This window comes from Neovison vison, chromosome 12 (assembly GCF_020171115.1).
Source record: "Neovison vison isolate M4711 chromosome 12, ASM_NN_V1, whole genome shotgun sequence".
Lineage (NCBI taxonomy): Eukaryota > Metazoa > Chordata > Mammalia > Carnivora > Mustelidae > Neogale > Neogale vison.
Window position 1 is genome coordinate 46,253,461 of NC_058102.1, and position 24,637 is coordinate 46,278,097.

The 24,637-nt window shown below is 42.4% G+C and overlaps 1 protein-coding gene across 2 annotated transcripts in view; it reads right to left on the reverse strand.

Annotated features, from left to right (window-relative positions):
• LGR5 (leucine rich repeat containing G protein-coupled receptor 5) overlaps positions 1-18,396 on the reverse strand; it is a 125,729-nt gene extending 107,333 nt beyond the window's left edge. For both annotated transcript variants that reach the window (XM_044227592.1, XM_044227591.1), the window contains exon 1: positions 18,181-18,396. In XM_044227592.1, the coding sequence (XP_044083527.1) occupies positions 18,181-18,392 (212 nt within the window). In that variant the 5' untranslated portion in view covers positions 18,393-18,396. The remainder of the gene's footprint in view (positions 1-18,180) is intronic.
• Positions 18,397-24,637: the final 6,241 nt, after the last annotated feature.

Consider the following 24,637-nt stretch of genomic DNA (forward strand, 5'->3'; position numbering starts at 1 on the left):
AAACCCTTAATGGCCAAGAACTTTAAAACAACGTTAAGGAGTTAAAATGTTTGTTGATGGCAGCTTTCCAAAAAGAGGAGAAAAACATGAGAAAAAGCAAGTCAAATCATTTTGAATAATTTTAAAGGCAGGGTAGAAGACTGGTTTTATTTTTTTGCTTCCTTTGGAATTATTCTGTAACAACAGTTCTGATATAACCCTGAAGCTTGGTGAGCCCCAACCTCACAGAGAGATCCTTTGAAAAGATCCACTTATTTTATAAGCCACATTAAGTCTGACACGAAATGTACACTTTTGTATCTAGGAACCCCAGCAAAGGAGATTAGTAGCCAAAAAAGCAATTAAGTTTACAGTAGGGTAACAGATACTATATCTAATACAACAACTTGGAAAAGGAAGTAAAGCAAAGGTCATATCAACAAGAAAAAAAAGTAACATTAAATAGCAGGGTTTTGTTTCGTTTTGTTTTTGAAGAAACAAAATCCCATATTCCAAAATCTTTCTATCTCATCTAATAACTACATGTGTTTGGATGTTTGGAAAAAATAAGAGAAGAGGCCACGGCATTACCGAAGCTGGTAACTGGCCCAAACCCCAGGGAACCAGGCTGTGAAATTCAAGCATCTGGAGCATCGGGTTCCTGATTAACTTTTTCAGTTTGATCTCAGATCCCACTCTAGTAGATGCTGTATTGTAGAATCCCAAGCGGGCTGCATCTGTGTGTCTTACAGGAGCGGAGGCTTAGGGTTTGAATAAACACATCCAACTACCCCAACTTAAATACAACAACCCGAACGCAGAGCTATTGGAAAAACTAACCATGTTTTAGGACTCCGTAATAATCGGGCCCTTTCACATCAAGGTAAAGGTGTCCCCACCAAAGAACGGGGCTCTGTGACACAGACACCAATTATAAATCACCCCTTGGTGATTCTGTTTAGTTACATAGCATTGTAGACCCCGAGGCTTACAATGGTTGTGCAGCCCATGAAACTATCTTTAGCTGGAGTTCCTCTTCTGTGTCAGTATGCTATTTTGAACTAACAATGCTCTCAGATGAGCCGAAAAGATGTATTTAGCTCCCACCATTACAATTTCTGATCCTCTTTACTTTAGCTCTTTTGAAATAACATGAAAGCTTTGGCTTGCTAATTACTTTTATCCCGCCCATAGAAAAATTAGTTTATCTTCCTGATCAAAGCAAATTAGGCAGATCATGGCTGATTAGAATGCAACAGTAAAATCGCCATACTTTCCCTTCCATCCCCTTTCTCTCAGAAATAGGGCCTGTGTCAAATATGTAGGTATTTCCCACGGCCGGGCCGGACTCTGTTTCCAACAGGGACCGCAGCTTGGACAATGGTTCTTACACAGACACTAAAGTTCTTTAGTTCAGTCATTGTGTTCGAGAAGAACTAGTAACCCCTTAGCTAGCATTTGATGAAACATCTAGATTTACATATTTCCTTAATTGCATTTTTGAATGTGAGCGAGATTTATCAGACCAGAGTTAAATGCCTCTTTTATTCCCCTACCTAAGGCAAAATTCAACTCGATGCTCTAAAAAAACTAAATAAATAAATAAATAAAAGTGAGATGGGGGTATGTGTGGAATCTTACTTAATTCCGATCTGAATAAATTTGAAGACTTTAATAAAGTGGGACGAGGGAGTCACATTACCAAACACAGGAAAGATATACCTTTACCTTTCAAAGAGGAAACGTCCATTTCCAAAGATCTGGCTTACTCAGCTCTTTCAAAAAGGCTATTTTGATTTTCATAATGAATGTTATTACTGGTTGCCAGAGTCCCCAGATCAGTTGCTAAAAACCTCCAAAACGGTTGTCCTTAATAATTTCTCGCTTAAAATTTCCATCAAATGTAAAAACTGGAAAGTTAGATTTACTCTTCCTTATTTATTTACTATAAATTAACAGTAAATCTTGTATTTAGCTCCATTTAAACCTCCCTCTGCAGCTGCCCATTTGAAAAATAAAATGGTTGCCTTCTTTCACTTCAGTGGGCACAATACAAAACATCCATTGAGCTTTCCCTTTATTGCAGCTGCCAATGCCCAGCCGACTTTTAACAAACCAACCAAGCGGAATCACAATGCAGCTGCAACATTTTATGGTATTTCTGTTGGTTCTCTTTTGAGACTGAAGGTGTTAATTAGGAATCAAAGAACACAACCCTGCCAGCTTTCTTTCACAAACCATACCCTGGTCACTGCAGTTTTCAGAAGAAAATAAATCTAATAAAGGGATAAAAATGTTGTTTGTCACACCAGTAAAGTGTACTTAAGACCCTTTGATCAAAAGCTTTTTATGTCGTCTTGTCAGATGGGCTGGAAATATTGTATTTTTCCCCCTTTCTCTCCCTTCTTCATGCAGACTTCTCGGAATTTTGAATTTCAAGACTGTCTGGTAGGAAAAAAAATATAAGCATAGTCATATGCCGGGTTATTACTTATAGGCGGAAGCTGGTCTCCTACAGCAGAGTCATTTTGTTTCTTAGAAAACCGTTCACATTCAACGGTGCGTCATGTTACACATTCACACAAAACTGGGCCTTCTATTAGCATATTTACCGTATTCTCACCACAGATTTTCGCACATGCCCTTTACATAAACATTTGTCAATACTCCATTTGGGGTAGATTATTCATTGCATCAATCTTTTCCAGTTCTTATAAGAGGATCCTTTTTTACATACACAGAATTGAATATCGTCATAAGCACAAACCCCAGATATAGATACACACACAGGCAAGCATCCATATAATGTGAACTTTTCAGATAGTGTGTCATTTTTATATAGTTTTTATGCATCTCGAGTATCGCGCATTCAGATGCAACAGCATGAAGTCATTACCTTTAATCTTCGGTCAAAGTTAAAAGCTTAGGGTAAGTTTATGAAGTTAACACTGCTGGGAATTAGTCAAGCCTGCTAGCTTTCTCAGCAAGAGGTTTTGCTGCTAGATGCACACATCATGCCCAAATCCATTAATCCTGCTTGAGAGAGGCAGAAAGAAGGTCTCCTTGTTGATTTAATGTTAATGAAATGAATGGGCTCCTGAGGCTACCTACAGAGGCCCTCTAAACTGCAAAACAAATAAAGTCATTTTAAGTAATGCTCACTGCAGGAGAGTCGACAATGCTCCCAGATTTGCTGTACAAAACGGATGGTGCGGGTGGATGCGTAGACACCTCCCCTTTTTACCATCTTGTGACACCTGTCCTGGTGTACGATACACACAAATGTCAAACTGACAGATTCACAGAGAACTGGAGAGACCTCAGAGCATATGCTCACCTCTCGGACTTTACAGATATGAAAACTGAGGCCGGGAGGGTATGCACATCCTGCCAGAGATCCTACGGCTGGTGGGGGTAGGAGAGAGCTAGATCTAGTTCAGTGGTTCTCAAAACTTGACCGCACACTGAATTTGCCCTGGGGAGTAAAAAATTCATTCTGATGCCTCGCTTATTCCCGCAGAGATTCTGACCGAGCTGGTCTGGTGTGGGATCTATGCCTCAAGTTGGTTAATGTTAGGTTCCAGATGGAGCTCATGTGCAGACAATGTGAAAACCATGGACTAGACCTCTAATCTAGCACACTGCTCCTATGTACCTGCAGTTGGTTCTGTCTCGCTGCATCACAATGTTAACTATTTCCCAGCTCCTACGACGATGCCGGGCGCCTTAGCATCCTAGGGAGAGTAGATACATGTGTTGGGAGATTTTCAGGCTGTTTGCCAAATGAGTTCCATTTCTTCCATGTGTAAATGCAGAGATGTGCCCCCGCCGGGGGTGTGTAGTATGTGCGAGTGTGTGTGCAGACCCCCTGAAAGACGGACATGGACCTGCTGGGTGAGCCCACCCCATAGCGGAGACGGTCGCCAGCATCTGTGTCCTTTTGGCAGCTTGAGCTCAATCCTTGCTTTTTCTCTCTGTCCTGCAGTTGATTTCACCTTTGCTTTTTTATGCTTTTCTCATCTGCCTCTGTTTCCTTTGGGCTGCCGCTTTTCTCTTACCCTCTCACCACCTGGAGAACTGTGCTTTGCCTAAGGAAGATCCTTCTGACTCTTCACTTGAAATTGTGTGACTTTTGCTGCCTTCTCATCCAGCCTGGGTTGGTGACTGTTCCAAACTGCCTAACAGAAGCTAGGCTGATAGATCCCACTTGTCCATTCTAAGCTGCTGGGGAACACTGATAGACGTCTGCCTGAATGTTTCTTCAGTTTTGGCTTTAGGGCTGTAAAAATAAATCAACTTCTTACTTTAGTGATTCAGTGGGCATTCAAGAATTCCAGAATCATCCTTTCACATGCAGTGAGAAATGAAAGTGTTCCGAGAGGGGAGAGTTCCCTTGTCCTTTTCAGACCTGCTCTCTTGACTTCATTGGTCATGGGTGAAGCAGCTTGCCTCTTCTGCAGGGAGGTGTGGAGAATATGGGGAGATGGTGACACAGGGCTCATCTAGCAGAATTAAAAGGCTGTCTGGTCCAATAACCGCCCACCCATCTCTCCTCTCTGCTGGGGATCACTGGGCCTAATTCCAAGGCCCCCAGCTCAAAGACAAGCCTGAGTGGCACTTTGACCCTCTATTTAACTTTGAATCCCTTCCCCCTCAAAGACTCAAGTCATTGGTATCTATTATTGTCCAGGAAATAATTTCGGCCTCATTGTCATCACTGACTGCAAAGATCCTTCCTGCGATTGCACTGAACTGCTTCTTTTTAAAGACAGCTGCCATAATTCCTCACGAAAATTCAACTCTTTTGAAGGTATTTCCAGATAGACCTAAACCTATTCCTTACATGTTTTTTTTCCCCCAGAGTTATTTTTTTCAGCTGTTAATACATTGGAAAAAAATCAAACACATTTTTGTTGTGTTGAAAACATAGTTTTCCGGGGTACCTCTCTGGCTCTGAGAAAGGGCTGTTTTCCCTATGTCCTCTCCGCCCCCAATGCAATCTGTCCTCTCTTGCCTGCTGCTACAGCAAGTCAGCCGCTGAGATTGGGCTTCTGAGAGCCCAACGAGACACATAACTGATTTTTTCCTACATACTCCGGAGAAATCATGGGGGTGGGTGAGATGAAAATGAGAGGAGAGAAACAATTTCAGCCCAGGACCACAAGTTGTGGGCCATTCATTGAATCCTGTCTGAAGAGCGGGCTTTTACCATCAGGCCACAGGCTCACTATCCATGACAAAGTGTCTACTCGGTCATCAGTCACCCTGGAGGTCTGTGCAGTGTCTACACAATATTATGCACTCATGTGAAAATATGAGATGTCATTCAATGCACAGAAATTTCTATCTATTTGATACCAAGGATCAAAGATGAAAGAATCTTTTAAACTTAAACAGGTGCTACATGATACACCACTCATGGGAAGCTGCCCCTTTTTGTTTCCCCTGGTCTTTTACCTAGTAGGTAAAAATTCTTGTTTAATGAACGTTATAAAGTTTTAGGGCAATGGATTTAACTATTTTAGGGAACGGCAATAGGAGGCAACTCTGTATTTGAAAAGCATGGGTTTAAGGGCACCTGACTGGATCAGTCCATTGGGCATCGGACTCTTGATTTCAGTACAGGTCACGATCTCAGGGTCCTGAGATCGAGCCCCGTGTCAGGCTCTGTGCTCAGTGCGGAGTCTGCTTGAGATTCTCCCTTTCCCTCTGCCCCTCCCGGCGCTCATGCTCTCTCTAAACAAATAAATAAATAAATCTTTTCTTAAAAATGCAAAGCATGGGTTCAGTGTTTTAACAGCTGTAACTTCATCAGCAACAAAGACCATAGCACGCAACATTGAATTCCCACTCCACACATGAGGCACTATGCAAAGGGCTTTACATGAATGATCTTACCAATCTTCACAACAATCCCGCGAGGGAGGTTATCATAATATTGACATTTTACACATGAGGAAACTGAGACACAGAGTAACTTGCCATGGTTACTCGAGATAGGTCTGAGATCTTTGCCAAGCTGTTCTCATTTCCGAAGTAGAGATAATTATAACTTTTACTGCCTGTTATGAGGGGTAAATGAGAAATTGGGGACAAAAAGCACTGAGTGTTTTTCTCTTTCTAGGGAGTTTACAAACACTGCAGTCTGCCAAGTGTAGAGGCAAGGACCTCTCTGCTTTCAGAATATAAGATTATACCAGCGATTTTATCAGCTTGTCTCCCTTTTTGTTACATATTTGAGGGCCAGAGAAATGGGGCCTTGTATCTTAGATGTAGAAAAGTGTGTTTCCCACAGTTTAGGGGAATAAGAGTGCTCCCTAGAGAGAGACAAATGTACTGACTCTCCCTGGAGCATACCCTGGGAAAGGCCTGAGCATGGACAAGAGGGTATTTTAAAATATAGGTTTTAGTGTTGTTTAGGTATGGGATGGCCTATGGATCAGGAGACAACTGTTAGTGAAAAGATAGTTTTTTACTCACAGTTCCCAACAGTCGGGGGCATATCAGGCCATGCAAGGTCACACAAGGTCACATGGGTGAGCACCAGAGTCAGGAAGAAGGAGGAGAGGGAGGAAAGCAAGCATGGGCATGAGCTTTCATTGGGGTTTCCATGTGCAGGAATAGGTAGGGAAAGCAAACTAGGAACTGGCTAGTCGGAATAATTTCAGCAGGCTCGGGGGCACAGGGGCTGTCCAAGAGTGGTCTGGTACCTGGAGCTGGCATCATTAGGAGAGGCAATATTGACCTAGAGTGCCTCGTGAGAGCCTAATAATGAAGAAGGTGGGGGTGTGGGCTTTGGATTGGTTGGTTTGCATATGAAAGGCACACTTGCAGAGGAGTACCCTCTATCTCTAGGAATTTTATTTTTTTTTTTTAAATTTTATTTATTTATTTGTCAGAGAGAGAGGGAGAGAGAGCGAGCACAGGCAGACAGAGAGGCAGGCAGAGGCAGAGGGAGAAGCAGGCTCCCTGCCGAGCAAGGAGCCCGATGCGGGACTTGATCCCAGGACGCCGGGATCATGACTTGAGCCGAACGCAGCTGCTCAACCAACTGAGCCACCCAGGCGTCCCTTCTAGGAATTTTAGATAGCCCTGAGATAGGCCGAAGTCTCCCGGGTCCACAAGTCTGCAAGAGAACAAAGCATCACAAAAATGCAGAAAATGAAAAACATGATTAATACACAGGGATTCTGAAACACACACATACACACACACAGGGATTCTGTGTTCTGATCTAAATCCCAGGGAGATTCTTCTTTGGTTCACGAAACTCATACTCCATAACTCAAGGAGTATACATAGTCTAGTAATGAAAACAGACAAGCGGACAACTATGGTGGTCAAGTATGGGGAGTTCTAGGACAGAGGTGGGCTCAGCATGATGTGGCATCAAAGACTGGGTTCTAGAGGTGTGGGTCACAGGAGGCTTTCCAGAAGAGGAGGATGCTTGAACTGGGTATGGAATGATTCCTCCTACAAGTCCAAAAAATGAAAAAGAAGAGAGGCATTCCATGCACACACCAACATACATGAACACCTGGAGGAAGGAAACATGGAAATTGCAGGTGGAGTTCAATATGCTGGAGTCCAGGGAGTCAGAGAGTCAAGAGAGGAGGGGCTGGGTGGTAGAGCTGGCAGCAGGGGAGGAATGAAGCAAGAGAAGCTTACTTTGTGGGTCAAACTGAGAATTTAAATTTTACCATGAAAGCCACAGGAAACCACTGAAGGACTGAACAAGATAGACATGACTCGAGGTGCATCTTAGACAAACAAGCATGGGGGTAGGGAATGTGTGTGCTGAGAGTCTATGTAAACGAAGACAGGAGGCTGCCACAGCAATCCAGGCAAAAAGCAAGGAGAACATGAACTAAGGCAATTTTAGTGCTTGCTGAGAAGGGAGCACATTCAAGAGACATGAAAACAATCTCAACTTGGTCAAGTTAAGGCCAGAAATGAAATTCAAATTATAATGACGGGCCACTGGGTGGACTGAGGCCGCTGCCTTCGGCTCGGGTCATGATCCCAGGGTCCTGGGATCGAGCCCCGCATCGGGCTGTCTGCTCGGCGGGGAGCCTGCTTCCTCCTCTCTCTCTCTGCCTACTTGTGATCTTTGTCTGTCAAATAAATAAATAAAAATCTTAAAAAAAATTATAATGAACACAAGTTGAACTACCATGAACAGACATTTGGGAAATTATTTATTTCTCAAACTAAATCTGGTTGTTTCCTTCTCTTTTGAAGATTTTTAGGTGATACAAAGACACTTTCTCTGTATCTAAAATGGGCTAAAAAAAAAAAAAAAGATGATACGGTTAAAATCCAGGCACATATATTTATGTATATAGCACACATAAACGACAGGACTCTTTGGCAACACCTAGAAGAGTAACTGGGAACTTTAGAGTTCACTTGAGTGTCTGGCATTGGAGCAAAAAAGTGACAAGAAGGAACACTCAGCTGGGGTTTGAACTCTATCTTTGCCAGCCATGTGCTTTCGTGAATGTCATTTACCTCTTAGGAACATGAATTTCATCATCTGTGAAATGAAGGTGTTGGATTAGGTGACCTCCAAGGTCCTTCACATTCTAAATCCCACGGGTGGACATAGCGTTTGAGTCATCAGAGACCTCTGCAACCCATCTAAGTGATTCTCATTCTGTTTATTTGGGCAATTAGGCTAATGGTCCAGCAATCATGATTAAATTTCAGTTTTGTACTCTGTAATGTGACCTTAGGTATACAGCTTAGTCCTGCTGGTAATCTGTGCATAAAAGATTATCCTTAGTTCTTTATAGTAGAATGTACTCTACATGCAAATAGCTACTAGCACAAGCTTTGAATTGGTATGATCTTTAACATCAATCTATCAAAATCAGCCTTTCCTTTCCCAATATGCAATTAACTCTGTTTTGAGGCTTTTCTACAGCTAAGGCAAAGGGGGCCTCAAATTACTACCTTCTAGTCATTCAGGACCAGACTGTATCTACCTAACACTTCTTAGGATTGTAAGACCGTGAGGAAGCAGACTCTAGGCTGGGTGACCAGCAGCTGTAAGGCGGAAGGTGCATTCTTGCTGTCAGTGAATCACATTGCTAGAACTTCTGAGATCTTCAGATGAGATATGCTTACACCCTGGGAGAATCTGGTTTAACTAGGATTTCCTTTTGCTACCCGAGCTTGAAGACTCAGTGAAAAAAGATCTTGAACTTCCTCTGTTGCCCAGAGCCCCCAGAGAACAACAGCTGCTGAGGGAAGGGGCTGCTGTGATGCGGGCCTCCCACCAGAGGGAGAGTGATGTGGCTTCCCCAGCTTAAAATGAAAGACCCCAACTTCAGTGCACTTAGAACTGATACTTTAATCCCAAAGACTCTTCTCTCTAAACTTCCCTCCATCTCTAGTTTGAAGCCCTGGGGGAAAGTATCTGAGATAAGGAGAAGGCATGTTTCCAGTCCTCTGATACTATCTAGAAGCCCGGGATGGAGAAGGATTGAGAGAGATGCGGGGGGCCTAGTAGAGGTCTCACCGTCTGAGTTCTGCCTGTACAGCCTCTTGGCTAGCAGATTTCCTTACTTCCTCTTTCCATCTCTGTTGGCACTTTTTTTTTTTCTTCCCCTAGGCTTTCCTTTATTGGGTAGTTGATACGCCAATGGTCATAGAGTAGTTCTATGGGCAAATGCAGACATGTCTGCTAAGGGTCCCTTCAGGACAGGAAGTTTGAAGAGAAAATAAGGAAGATGTCTTATTTCTGTCTTCCCTAGAAGATGCCAAACTCATTCTGTAGATGCATTCAACAAAACTGTGGAGTAAGTGTTTATTACCAAAGTCTCAATACATACACAAAAATAGATGATTTAGGAATGTGACTTCTTCCATGGAAAATTTTATTTGGTTTGTATAACCAAATAATCCTCACTGTATATGTATACAAAAAGTGAAAGGTTATTTTGTGCTGATAGATTGAAAGACCAGTTGATTATGTAACCGAGTTCCTTCAAGTAAGTGCCTCCCAAGAAAATTTATAACCTGAAAACTTAAGTGCCATGTGGTGTTTTGTGTGTTGAACCAATAAACTCATTAAAATAACATTGGGTAAACCCAAACACAACACAATGAAATTTCTAACACAGCCCACATTAACCAACCAACTTTAAAATAATATCTTTGTTATGTACTAAGGTTAAAAATTCAGCAAATTCTTTATATTTTTTCCACTTGAGATCATGTGTGGTTTTCTACTTTCCTGAGAAGTACACTTTTGCGGCTTTTTTGATCAAAGGCAGGTTATTTTTGCAAATAGACATCTTTTGTAGATGTCCCTGTTCTACTTAATTAAGGTTTCAAGAAAAAAGAAGCACAGAAATATTTAGCAGCTTTTCAGTGAAACATAAAAATTCCTAGGTCCTCTTCTGAGTGTCGACTTTGGAAAGGAAGGCACAAATGTAAGGTTAGCCATCTCGTGTGTGTGTGTGTGTGTGTGTGTGAGGGAGACAAGGAGGAGGAAGAAGGAAATAAAGGAATTTGGCTGCAAAATTGAGTAACAGTTTGAAACACTTGGCTTCCAGTTGTGAAAGATGAGCAACACTGGAGAGAAGGCCGGGCTGACAAGGGACCACTTGAAGAAAGCTTAATCTCAGCTGGCAGGCTGACGAGGAAGGTCAGCTCAGTGCACGCGTTCTCAGCTGGAGGTGGGCTCCCTTTGCCAGGACGATTGTCTTCTGCATTTCAGCTTCTGAACTAAACCGAAGGTGCCTTCCCGCAGCCAGCTCCTCAGCCTCTCGCCTTGAAAGGGCTGGCTCTCCGCTGCCACGCCACGTCAAGGTTACGTGTCATTTCCACGGGGCGAGTGGCAGAAAGGAAACCGTTTCTTACTGGTATGTCGGCGCCGTGGGTGTTCGTGGGTGCAGGACAGAGACTGCTTTCCTCCCTCCTGCCAGCCACAGTCCTTGTTCAAAGAGGAAACCAAACTCCTTCTGAAGGCAAGGAGGATAAAAGGAATACAGGGAAAATTGCGTGTACCTCACAAAGGGGACACTTGAAAGTGATTACTGCGTAATTTTAAATTATTAATGTTAAAACAAAGCTGGAGTTGAGAGTGGTGTTCTAGGGGATTTTAGGGATTTTATCCATGTGTATCTTACATTTTCTAAACATTGATTCTTACTGGATGAGATGCTCTTTATACTGAATATAATTTATAATTGATTCGCTAGCTATTGGTTTTTCATATCATTGACTTCGTAATGCCGTAAATGATGAACGCACATTAGATTTCTAGCAGCAAATAAATAAGACTATGAAACAAGACGGATGGTTTAGGAAGAGTTTTTCTTCCTCAGAAACTTTTCTTAGGGAAACTTTTCTCTGATGCATCCGGATTTCTAGTTTACACAGAAGTCGGTATCACTGCCCTAACTGTTAAACCCTGCACGGTTTACAGATAGCAAAGAAGACAAAACTTGGAAATAATTTCCATTCTGAATCAAATGGTAGTATGGCCTTTATGACTTCAGTTTATCTTATCAGCTTTAAAGGTGAATACAAACTCAAATAAAATCTGCCCATTAAGAAAGTACATGTCTCTTTGACTCAAGAAATAGTTCCAAAGAATTCAGCTCCTTTATTTGACACATGGATCTGGTCAGAGAAAAAAAAAAGAGTTTTATTCTTGACTTGGAAGTTATTAGTCAACTGATCACTTTTTAGGATACTTAGGTAGCTACCATAATTTATCTCTGACTTGGGGGCAAGAAAAATTATTCCTGTGGTAGTAATAAAATGGATATATGAAAAAATATCTATTAAACTTCAAATATCAGCCCTCAGCTATATAATGTTACTCTCACTTTACTGAAAATTTAAAACTGCATTTCCCAGTTAGCTGAAGAAATACTTCTGGTATTAGAGCTTCGTAAATTGTGTTGCTGGAAAAAAAAATGTGCTGAAATATTTCAGCACCAATTACAATCATGGGGAGGCATAGCTATAAATTAGAAGGCTGGTTTTCTTGTGTTTCTGGTAAATTGGCTCTGAAGATAATTTCAGAGAGGTCCCCAAACACATCAAGGAATAGAAATATCCTTGAATAAGCAGACAGGCCTGCAAGTTAGGGATGATGATAGTATCTGTGTCACAGATTGTTTGTGGGCCTAAGAAGGAGTAAAGTACTTAGCATAATGCCTAGTACTCAGGAGGAACAATATAAATGTCAGCTGTTATTCTAATAAAGTAATTTAGATATGTAAATTCTGGTGCATTTGTTAAAATAAACCCCTCCTTGCATCCTTTAAGCTGCATACAATTTAATTGTATTTCAAGTGGGGCTGGGCCGTACAGAGCTGGGAGAGCCTTGTGTGGTTCTGTTAAGTGCAGAGGGGCCTCTTTTAGCCACTGGAATTTCAACTCTCTTCACTTCCACACCGTCACTGTTTACTGAACACCGCTTAAGTGTCAGGCACTGGCATAGGCACTTGGGTTATAAAGTGGACAATTTCCTACCCTGGAGGAGCTCACAGTCTAGTGAGGAGGAGAAACCCTGAAGGGAAGAGAGCTCATCATCACATCCTGGAGTGTTATTCCACTTGACCTTAAAACAAAGACCCTTTCACAGACATGGTCGATGCCTCTGCGTCCTCTCAGCGTGAACTGCTGCTTTTCCATTCCCAGTCTTCAACACTGAGAACAGGGGTCATAAATAGATGAAGGTATGAGGAAAGAGTCTGGCTTGTGAAGCAGTTTTAAAACGGCTCTTCTCCTACTGCGGACACCCTGTTAACAGTCTTTTACTATTACCCCTAGACAATTCAATTTCATTGCTTAAAATCAAATGACTAATGTTCTTCTACCTACCAGTTTCAAAGAAGGCATTTTCATTGGGCTTGATCAATGTAATAAAAAAAAAAATTCACTGGGAGAGGTAGGAGAAAATAAATGCCAGGGATTTCAAGAATGGCCCTGCCTCCCACCTCTGGAGAACAAAATTAACTTTGAATTATGAAAAATTTTATGAAAAAAATCCACACTACCGTCAATGAAATATCTCCTTTTCCCATAGAAAAAGTTGTTCCCTGGGTTAGACGGAGTGTTGTAGTTGGCATCTATAACGAGTGAGTAAAAATGTGGATTGAAGCTGACAGATACGGGAATAAAAAAGTTGCAGGAGGTCAGAACTCATGGATACATTTAACAAATGAAATTCTGCTAAGAGACATCAAAAATAGCGACAGGACTAGATGATCAGCTTGTTTTCTTTGGTATGTAATATATCAGTTGTGGTTCTGATGAAAGTCTGATTCATCTTTGTGCTATAAAGTGAGACTATATAAAGGAAAACATTGCAACAGGAGTGAAGAGGTTGAATCTCATAGGAAAGAATTTGCCTTCTCATGAAGAATTTAATTTGCCAGAAATATCCACTTGTGGAGTGTTTACGAGGAAATGTACCATTTAGCATTATTCTAAATTTATATAAGTAACTGAACAAAAACAAAAAATTACTCCACAGAACTGCTCAGTTTAGAGCTCACTACTGTTTTCCATTTCTATCTTATGGCATGTGATTTGGATTAATTGGAAACATACTTCAGTTTATAGCTAAAATGACTTAAATGTATGAATTTTATAGAAAAAATATAAAAAGTGTTTTACTAAGGTCAGTAGTTATTAGGTATCAGTTATAAAACTACACATATCCTGCAATGTTTATTATATGACAGCTTTTTGGAGTTAATTGCTTACATGGATACTATTTCTATGCCTTTGACAGATGCCTTGGAAATTAAAAAAATCAAATAGTTAAGTTAAAAAACTTAACTTCGAGAAATCATAGATCAGCTTAGTGTTTTTGAACTTCAAACACATCCAAGTGGGAATGGTTCCATTATCAAAACACATTTCATTTAACTACAAAGGTTCTTCTTTTTAATTCCAATCTTCTAATTCGTTTGTGATTGCTATCAGAACTCCTTTACTTTGAAGAAAACACGTAAGGACAAAAAAAGATTGAAGATCTGATTGAAGATCATATTTCTTTTATGTAAAACTTCATTCTCGTCACACAAACTGTCATACACATATTGATCATATTCAGTAAAATATTTATCTTAAATCTACATCATAAAATTGAATCAGAACCACTGCTTTAAAAAAAAAATCACTCGGAATAATTTAGTCAATGAGCTTCAGTAATTGCCCCCATTAACAAAAACACTACTAAAACAATGCTGGGAATCCTGGAGAAAAAGAAAGAGCTTCTTTAAAATGAAGGAAAGTCACTGACATCTTTCTATTTTCAACGAATTTTGAAAGCAGTCTGTAGAGCAAACTGCATAAATTCTGCAATCGATCTAAATTTTAAGACTGTTATAAGAGCTAAAGCCTTTTGTAACCATTTCTAAACTACAAACATTTTCTTTGATTTAAAATACTTTTCTTTGCTTGCAGGGAAGCAGAAATATATTAAACCATTTCAAAGAAGATTCTAAAAATATTCTTTAATTTTGAAACTGCATCTTAAATGCTTAAAACATATGCATGACACCAGGGCCATACTTAATTGGTTATAATTGGGGGTTTTGATCAGTTTTTATTAATACCAGTTTTGCTAACTATGTATAAAATTAAATTTTGTTATAAAGTTGCATATGGAAAAGTAAGCAAGCTACACAAAAATTTTTTAAAAAATTCATTCTCCCCGTTCCTTTGGTTCATGTGACATGAATTTGCTTGTGGATAAAATATTCGTGTCTTTAAGCAACAGCAGGGAAAAACTCAGCATTCATTTAAAAATAAAGTGGCTGTTGTAGATCAATAAAGAAAAGTATATTTTCTATACTGAAACTATATTAGGATGTTCATAAGGATTTAGTTTTCTGTCTGGCTGCCACACTAACTGGGGGAAAGACACATCTAAGTAGCATAGGGGAAATTATTTTTGAGACCCAATTAGCAAAAAATGTCCATGTTTCATGCATTAAAATAATTTACTCATAATAAGATCATCTGCTTATTTGTGACAGATTGAAATGTATTAAACACTGTAACCAGTTGTTGCTTGCTTTTAGGTCTCAACCTTAGTGTCTCCCTTACTTTAATGCAGAGGGAGCTTTATTAGCCTACTTATTGTTTTGTGAAATCAGAGCCCAAAATGACTGGGGGAGAGAGAGAGAGAGAAAGAGAAGATTAAGATTGAGATTTTCCAGTGTTTCCACCATGTTTAGTGGTTCAAATACAGATCTACCGGGGAATGCAGTTCAGTAAGAAAAGAGAATCAGTTTTAATGTTTAGACTGGCTTAAGATGGAGCTTTTCTGGGGGAACAAAGATTACAAAACTGCACATAAATAGCTGTTGCCTTCTATGAAGAGGTTCAGGAAACTTTCTTTACCTACGAGTCTGGCTAGCCAGCTATCAGATGATGGCAAATCCGTTTGCCAAGTGTGTCCAGCTGCAACTTGCCATCATCAATCTGTTTGAAGAAAATTAAATGCTTATTCTTCTGTGGGGAGGGAAGGAAGATTAAGAGATAATATTTTGACTCAAATAAATGGTGATCACCTACGACCAACAATTAAAGATAGCAGTCTGGTTTTTTACCCACGTCAACCCTGGGCACGGTTTGATGTTCTCGCCAAAGCTTAATGACGGTGGGGCCCCAGCGGTACCCGGCTATAACTTCATGGTCTCTTTCAAGAGCAAAGGGAAGTTATTTCTTAATCTAAGGAAACCAATCCATGCTTATTTATTTGATTATGAGTAAATAAAAATTTCTCTTTCAGGTTAGGAGCATACAAGCGAAGGCAGAAATGGTCAGATAATTCTAGGTGTAACCAAAAGAGGGCACCATCTGCCCTTAATGTCTACACAGAGTTCCTGTGGTTGGGAAGACAAAACCCAAAACTCTCCAAGCCTCTCACCCACCGCCCCATCCCCCTCCCAGAAAGGGCATCCGGTGGCTCCTGACATTTTGTACTCTATAAGGAGATTAAATTCTGAAACCACACCTTATGAGGAACATGGGTTTGGTTATTTACTTCAGGACTGATTTCTACATTTAGCACTGATGGTGCCTGACATGTTAGCAGCGAGAAACAAGTTTTTAACTTTCACTGGGACACTTTTCAGACACTTTGAGATTAATATTTTATAGCGCACTGAGAGAATTTCCCATTAGGCCGGAGTACAGGCTGTCATCAAACCGCACGAGAAAGAGCTGACAATTAACTTCCCAACGCTATCTTAACTCCAAGGAGTTATCTATAATGATAGATAGATAAGGAACGGTGGCAGGAAGATCTCCTCACCCATGGAGGACACAGTTAGATGCATTTGAGGTATGTGGGAAATCATCTGAAACAGCATATGATGCCAACTTTTAGTAACAGAAGCCTAACAAATGTTCACTCTTTCAAGTGGGAGGAAAAAAAGCATCCTGACACCACTCATAAGTTTATTTTCTGTATTCTTATGACACGTGTATGATTGCAATCCATCCGTGTTTGGGGGGACTGCACATCTCCCTTATAACTAATCAATTTCTTCAGGGCAATGGGGAAGAATAGTTCCAGGCTCTTGAGCGCAGTTGCCAAACTGCTCTCAAAAACTCACTATACAGAAGACCCTATGATTCTTGAAACAATGAGTTTAGCGTTTAAACCAGAGGCTGGGGATGAGCATTTCACTTTGTAGTACAGCAGACTGCTGCTGAGGAGGAAGAAATGTGAATTCTTAGAGAATGGTCATTTCCACCACTGTAAACATATCACTACCACCTGCAATGAGTGCAATTGGAGGAAAGCCTGGTGGGGAAATACATAATTTTATAATTTTTTCAAGTAAAGAAAAAAGCACGCCAAATAGTTTTATGGTAGATGAGAAGGAGACTGCCATCTGCTAACACTAAAATCTAGCAGGATCGTGCCCTTTTTTCAACGCAAATATTAAAGCAAATAAATTTTTTTCTTTCTCATTCTGTCCGCAGAAAAAGAATCACTATCTAGTGGAAGGCCTTATGCAAGCCTCTTCATGTTTCTTTTCTCCAGAAAACAACTAAACAGAGGAAAGAACCAGTTCACACAAACATCCCAACTCCCTCCTGCCAAGGTACATCAGAGAAGCCGAAACTGGCATGGCGTGGGCTTGGGGTCGGCTCACTGCGGTGACTCGAATTAAAACTTTAACGGGTCACCTTGTGACCACCTCGCGACCCCTTTTTCAGAGTGGCTCTGACCCTAGTCTCCCTCTGCCCGAAGGAACCGAGCCGCAGACACTCCATGGGTTTGGGGGAAGTAGTCGCCTTGGTTCCCGAGAATTGGGTTCCTCCTGGTCACCTCATCCACCCAACACCTGTTATCATCCTTCGGGTCTCGGTTTTCCAGAGACAAAATTACGAAACGAACCCCGGCCGGGTCTTCGCGGTTGGGGTTTTGGGGGTCTTTGGAGGCGGGGGGGGGGTGAAAAAGGGGAGGATCCCCGAGGGATGACAGAGCTTCGGGTCTCCTCTGGGTTGTCGGCGCCGCTGTTTACCCGCCCGCCGCCTTCAGCCCACTTCCCTTTTCCTCCCCGGGAGGAGGAGATGGTTAAAGATTACACCGTGGCCGCGGGCACTTCAAAGGGCGGCTCGGGCAGCCAAAGGTAAAGATAACGTTCTGGCAGCTCTAATCAGGGTTTGCGGTTGCCACATTTTAATCACTTCATTAAAAGAAAAAAAAAGGAAGAAAGAAAAGAAAAGAAAAAGGTTACATCACACGTCCCTGCAAGGGATGCAAAGTAAGTTCCTTCCGGGCTGAGCAAGTTGGAGTTCTCCTCTGGGGAAGCGTTTTACAGCCCGAGTCTTCGTGGAACGCGTCTGGACGCGGAGGAGAGGTTGCAGCAGGGATCAATTGGGCCGCTCGCCCTTACGTTCCAGGCTCAGGGGCGCATATGCCTGCGCTGCAAGCAGATGCCTACACCGGGAGCCCTGCGACCTGCCGAGAGCTGCATCGGGAAGCTGCGACGCACGAGCGCTTTCTGGGGCTTGCACTTGAAGCCGTTTCTCTGCGGGCCCCAAAAGTGTGCCCGTGCTCCCCCCGAGACACGTGCATTTCCCCAGGGGCCCAAACACGTCTGTCCAAGATGCCCTCCGCAAACTCGCCCGGTCCCTTCCAGTCCCCCCAGGCTGCTCTCCCCCGATCTGTCCCCTTCCCGGAGCGGAGCTGGGCGCACTTACAGGTAGGAGGTGAAGACGCTGAGGTTGGAAGGCATCTCCGAGAGCCCCAGGTCTGAGCAGTCCACCCTGAGCAGCATCCTGCCGTCGGGCTCGCACTGACAGTGCGCGGGGCACCCCCGCAGCAGCGCGCCGGGCCTGGGCGAACCGCCCACGGCCGCCAGCTGCAACAGGACCGGCAAGGACAGGAGCACGCCGACCCGGGAGGTGTCCATGGTGCCCGGGCAGGGGGCCGGGAGCGAGCCGCGGTCGGAGGGCAGCGTCCGGGTTGCCGCGGGCCTCTGCCGCGTAGCGCGCGCCTGCAGCGCGGGGCACTGGGCTCCTGCTCCACGGCGGGGGCGCCGAGGAGAAGCGCCGCGGGTCCCGGCCGTGCCCGCTGCCGCCACGCGGGCCTCCGGAGCGGCCCTGGCTGCAGCCGCCGCAGGGGCAGAGAGCGTTGCTGCTGCAAGCCGCCTGCTCGGTGTGGAGCAGCATCTCCGCTCGCACGCTTGTTTTTTAAAGCGCTCCAGCCCGAATTGCGCGCCCAGTGACGTCAGCGCAGCCCAGCTTCCCAGGCACCCCCCCGCCCCGCCGCGCTTTCCCTCCTCCCGCCCCCTCCCTTCTTTCCCGAGCGCCGGCTGGGAGGCGGCTGGCGGCGAGAGGTGCAGGCAAGTTCTCGGCGCTCGGGCTTGGTGGCCGCCGGGCAGATTCCGGCGCTCAGCGCCGTGTGAGGGCTCGGCACCCCCTCCTTCCCCTCTGCGTTGTGGCGACCCAGATCCGAGAGCCGAAAGGGACCCGTCTGAGGGACACACACAGCTGCGCAGGGACCGAAGGATGCAGCACGCTTCCTCCAAGCCCACTTCAAATAACGGATGGAATACATGGAGTGATTTGGAGGAGGAAAAAAAAAAAAAAAGACTAAAATTCAGTCCAGAAAAATAGTTAAAGTTATTAGGGTAAGGAAACAGGTATTCCCAGGCGAACGATGGGTGGCCTTTTTGATCCTTACTTCACAGTACACTGTCTAGCTCGCTTTTGCCCTAAAATCAAAGTGCCTGGTTAATGGCTAAGTAAATACGGCTCGTGAGCAAGTACTGCAATTCTGCCTTCCTAACTCTTGGCGCGAGAAGACGAAATGGCTATTTTTTGTTGTTGTTGTTGTTTCAGGATCTCCTGGAAAGTCACCTTTAGTAGAACAATGCCAGACAGACAGACAGATGGCCATTTGCTTTTGTTCAGGGAGGGGCCTTTTCTTGCCAAGTGCCCCCAGTGTTGTGTAACTGCAGTGTCCCCCCTCTCCAACCCCGCTCCCCTCCCCCAGTGCCCAGGCGGCAGGCGCCAGGTTCTGGGAAAACTGTTGCCGAGTACCAGGGCAGAATGTGTCTTCTCACGCGCTTCAGCAAGTGCCCTACCGTAAAACTAGGGAAGAAAGAAGGACTTGGGGCTTTCTTGGAGAGAAGGCCTCAGTGGGAACAAATCAAAGTCTCCAGGTCCCTAGAGAGTGTCTTAAGGAGATGACAGCCCAAGCCTGTCATATCAACTCACAAAAATGCACAATTTTCTCTCTGGGGGCACAATGCCTCCTTGTTTTATGAAGGTGGAGAACGCTTTTGGCTCTCCAGGCCTCTCTTAGTCTTCCACTTGGCCGTTCCCACCGAATTCCCTGTACAAACTTCAGAATTTTACAGTTGGGAAGTTCTTTTTCTTTTTTGTTAGGTATACTTGCCCTCCTTCATTGAAGGAGTGATCCCCGCACCTGGCTGATCACCTGTGGAGCTTTTATGGTTAATATAGGTACCTGGACCTGAATCAGTATTCTGATCATGTCCTTTTCTTGGGTGAATCCCATCATTTGCAAGTTTGTGATTCTCTGGATTAGATGGAGGGTTGCAGTGGCTGAGAATTAGAAACTCCATCCTCCTCATTTAGCAAATAAAGTAGCTGTGGCCCAGAGATACCGGAAAATTTGTCAGTGGCTGCTGAAAACTGTGAGTTAAGCCTGGTTTCTGGACATGAGGGCAGTGCCCGTTCTGGACTGTTCTCCACTTATCCCTATGCACACCACATCCCCTACCATCACTTTGTTCATTTCTATATGACTGTTTCTCCCAGCCATTGCTTCCACATGTAGAGAATGCCTACAAATTGCCTATTTCCCTTCCCACCTTTTTTCTTTCCCCAGATGACTTTGTAAGTGCAACTCAAGATTTATTCTTTTTACGAAACCTCCCGTGACCGCAGTCTGCCTTCATCATCAAGCGACTAATATTTGTAGAACGAGGATCACAAAGCAGCAGTGACCCGAGGGGCAAGTTAGCTCTCTGCGTGGAGCTTGCAGTCTAAAGGAGACTCCCCCAGAAGATGAATCTCACCGAACGGTATGTTGTAAATACCACAAAATTTAGTTGTGAAGTTTTACTTGAAAGCGTATTTGTTTTGTTTTGCCAACCTTATTGGGACAACTTTGGAGGCAGAGAGTAGGCCATTTGTCTTATCTTTACCTGTAGGACTGAAGCTCCTGGTAGTGACCCCAAACCTAACAAATATTTACTGACTGATCGATTTATCAACACAGGCATCCAAATATGGTTGTGTCCACCGTCTGCCTAGAAACTTTTGGCAATACTTTCTTGACTTCAGGGTTGTTGAAAAAAGCATAACACTCTAGTTGTGGCATGAATCAGGCAGAACCAGATTTGAATGTAGGTTCTGCTGGTTTCAGGTTATTTGGTCAGAGGCACAGAATGAGCCCACCTGTCTCAGTTACCCTCACTGTAAAAAGGGTGGGGGGTAATCATTCACCTAAGTTGTTCTAAATGTGAAAATGTCTCGAACTTGGCCTAGAGCAGAGTAGACTTTCATCCTATGTTAGTGCCTTGCCTCTTCAGGAATTAAAGCTTGTTAATAAATTCATGGAGAGTAGAGGGATTTCTGATTCAATAAAATGGGGGTAGACAGCTGTACTCAATGAAGCCAGGTATAGTGAGCATCTGTTATCTATCATCTATCTACCTGTCTGTCTTCCTGCCAACGTTTCTCCTCTCTCCTCTTGGTAGGAACACTCCACACTTCTTGGGAACCTTTAAGTGATTCTGATGGGGCTCTCTACTGTATGGCTCTACCTCTCTGCCCCTGGGCAGGTATATGACCCAAGCAAAACAATCTGAATCTGGGAGATCATCAAAGACTCTAGAGTGAGAAGATCTTCTCTGGCTTCTTGAATTGTAAGGACAAGGAAAATTAAGAGTCAGGCGCACTGTTATTCTGCCATAGAGAAAACTCCCTGGACTTTATCAGCATTAGTAAAGGGAGAAGCAAAATCCTAGGGTCATCTTTTTAAACACCTGGATCTAAGAGTTTTTCTACTCATCACCTCTAAATTGGTGAACTAATGAATTTTGTTTTGTTTGAGGTGGTGAGTGGGGATTTGTTTGTGATCACTTACAAGCAAGAATGCTCAGTTAAAAACCTGAAGGCACAGGAAGTGTGGATATTTAAGAGTGACCTGGGTGGCTCAGTGGGTTGGGTCGCTGCCTTCGGCTCGGGTCGTGATCTCGGGGTCCTGGGATCAAGTCCCGCATCGGGCTCTCTGCTCAGCGGGAAGCCTGCTTCCTCCTCTCTCTCTGCCTCTCTTCCTACTTGTGATCTCTCTCTGTCAAATAAATAAATAAAATCTTTAAAAAAAAAAAAAAGAGTGACCTGATGAATCCCCAAGGTCTCGTAGACCTTACAAGATAGAAAAATCATATAAATTAAAAAAATAGGAACGATTTGGCTAATTAAAATTTTATTGCCTGAATGCATGTATGTTTGTTACTTTAACAGAGCTAGTAAAGATGAGAATACAGCACATCAGATTCCTTGCACACTAAAAAAAAAAAAAAAAAAAAAAATTCCAGTAAGGGCACTGAAGAGTAGTCTGTCTGTTTTGTGGCAAATACCATTTAATTTGTAAGATCAGGTTCTCAAATTGCATTACAATGACCATCAGAATTGACTCAGCCTTTATACATTCATATCCTCACCGGGTCCTCTTAACAAATTTATGACATAGATATTATTCTTACATGTTTTAAGGATAGGAAATGCAAGTGGTTTTCCTAATGGAGACCAACAAGTCGGTGATAGAGCTAAAATTCTGACTTGAGTCATTTGACTTTAAGTTCTTTTCCAAATCCCTTGAGAATTCTAAACACTACCACTCCCCACCCTCAAACACACACACACACTCACACACACACACACACACACACACTCTTAAGCTGGATAAGATCTTGGGGTTACTGTCATTTCATTGAGAAAGAAATTCACATATTTTTAAAAATTTTTATTTTTTAAAGATTTTATTTTTAAGTAATCTCTATATTCAGTGTGGACCTTGAACTTACAACCCCAAGATCAAGAGTTGGCATGTTCTCCTGACTTAGCCAGCCAGGGACCCCATCACATATTTTTTTTTTTAAGGAAAAGTATAGTCTTTTGGAGCCAGTTGGAACAGAGAATGGTGGCTTGTTATGTGAAGAGTAGCTTCAAGCTTTTCCCTCTTAAATATATACATTTCTGTTTTCTCTTGATAACTCACAGGAACACATACTAGTGAGATGTCAAAGCAAACAACAGTACCTTTACTTGTAATAGTTAGTCTAAAGCATATTCATTCAGTATTTTGTGGGGGTGAAATGTTCTTATTTATGACTTTGGAAGGTATGTCAGTGTTAACGAGCTGGTATGTAATGGAAGCTCTCATGCCAGAATTTAAATCACTTATTGCTTCTCAGAGTCTTTGATTCCAAGTTCCTAAAATCGATTCTGGTAAAGCGCAATCTGGTATGTGTCTGCTTTCTGGGTTTGCTAAATGGATGATTTCCTAATTCTTTAATCTTTGATAAAAGTCCACAACTAAAAACATTCATGTACACCACAAGAACTACTAATAAGCTTAGCTGAAGCATGCCAGGATAATTTTAGTTAACAGGTAAGTCAATATTTCTTTTACAAGTATAGTGAAATAGTGTTTACACAACTGGTGGGCTATTATGGACTTATTTAACTTGTTTGAAAGAGTATAGAGCCCATTATTTGCCCTGCTCATTTTACATTCATGATATAATCAGGCTTATGCTGAATTTCTTAACTTCCTTTCAGCAACAAAATCTAATTAATTGAGAAGGAAGGAGGATTTACGAATAAAGATCTATTTTCTTTCCGAATTATTTGTTTTGCAAGAAAGCATTAGTTCAGCTAGTTCAGTACTTTGAAATAGCCTGTTACATAAAATCAATTGGATCTGTCTTTGATATTATCCAACGTAAAGGAGACCTTTAAATATATCCACATGTTCACAACATGCTAAAAGAAAGGACAGTGCTATATGATATTATCAGTTCTTTAGTTCATTTTGATCCTCTTGTCTTATTTCATGTATGATAATGAACATGGTTCTACTGGTATGTGGCAGGCTTCCTGAGAACATATGTCCAACCACACTCACATGTGAACCAGGGGGAGATTTTCTTTTCAAACTAAGAGTAAAACAAATGAGAAAAATATAATAAAATCCTGCAAATTAAATAATCTTACTGCTTATTCACGCATTTATTTAATTCTGCCAAATACTACCTTAGTATCCAGACAAACGCTTCCATATGCCCAATATGATGGATCCTTTACTGGTCTTTTTAGAAGTATACATTTCAGATTTTTAACCATCTACCGTGTCCACATGCTTGTATTTAAAAGGCAGGGCTCAGACAGAACATAGACCTTACTACAAAATGATGAGGTGCTAACAGGTTCCTAGTCCCAAAACTGCTTCCCCCAAGACCTGTTGCTAGAGTATACACAGATCTACAGCCCCTGATCTGCAATTCTGACATCCTAAGAGCTCTGCAAATGGAAAGGTTCTCTGAAACAAATTTGGTGGCACGATCTGAATGGAATAGATACAAGTCTGTCTTTCTTACATTTCCTGTTCCTCTTCCCTCACTTTGCCGCAGAAATATTGGAGTCCTTGTTTGCAGGGCACGAGCCCAGTTTCCACTGGGAGTTTTATGTAGTATATGGGGTTTAGTTTTTAAATCTTCCAAAATCCTGCATTTGGCAACATCTGTGACCCTGACGTTTTTGGCAAGGGGATTATGGACCGATATATATATATATATGGAATATTTATTTTATAAACAATTTTCAGAGGAAAATGAAAGACAGAAAAGAATGACAGGAAAAAAAAAACAGTGTGACAACCTGTACCATTAAGAGCGAGACTCAGAGGAGAAAAGAAGTGGCTCAGGTGAGTGAATGGCCCTCATTGAACAAGTTGCCCCTTGCAGAGTATAGGGCAGAACCTCGTGTCTCTGCTCTGGGCACATATTTGGGAAATGGCTAGGAGAAAACATTCTATACATTAGGAGTTAGCTCTCTCAAACACTGGAGAATAAGTATATTTCAGAATGCAATTGGTAAGTATACTTCAGAAAAACAA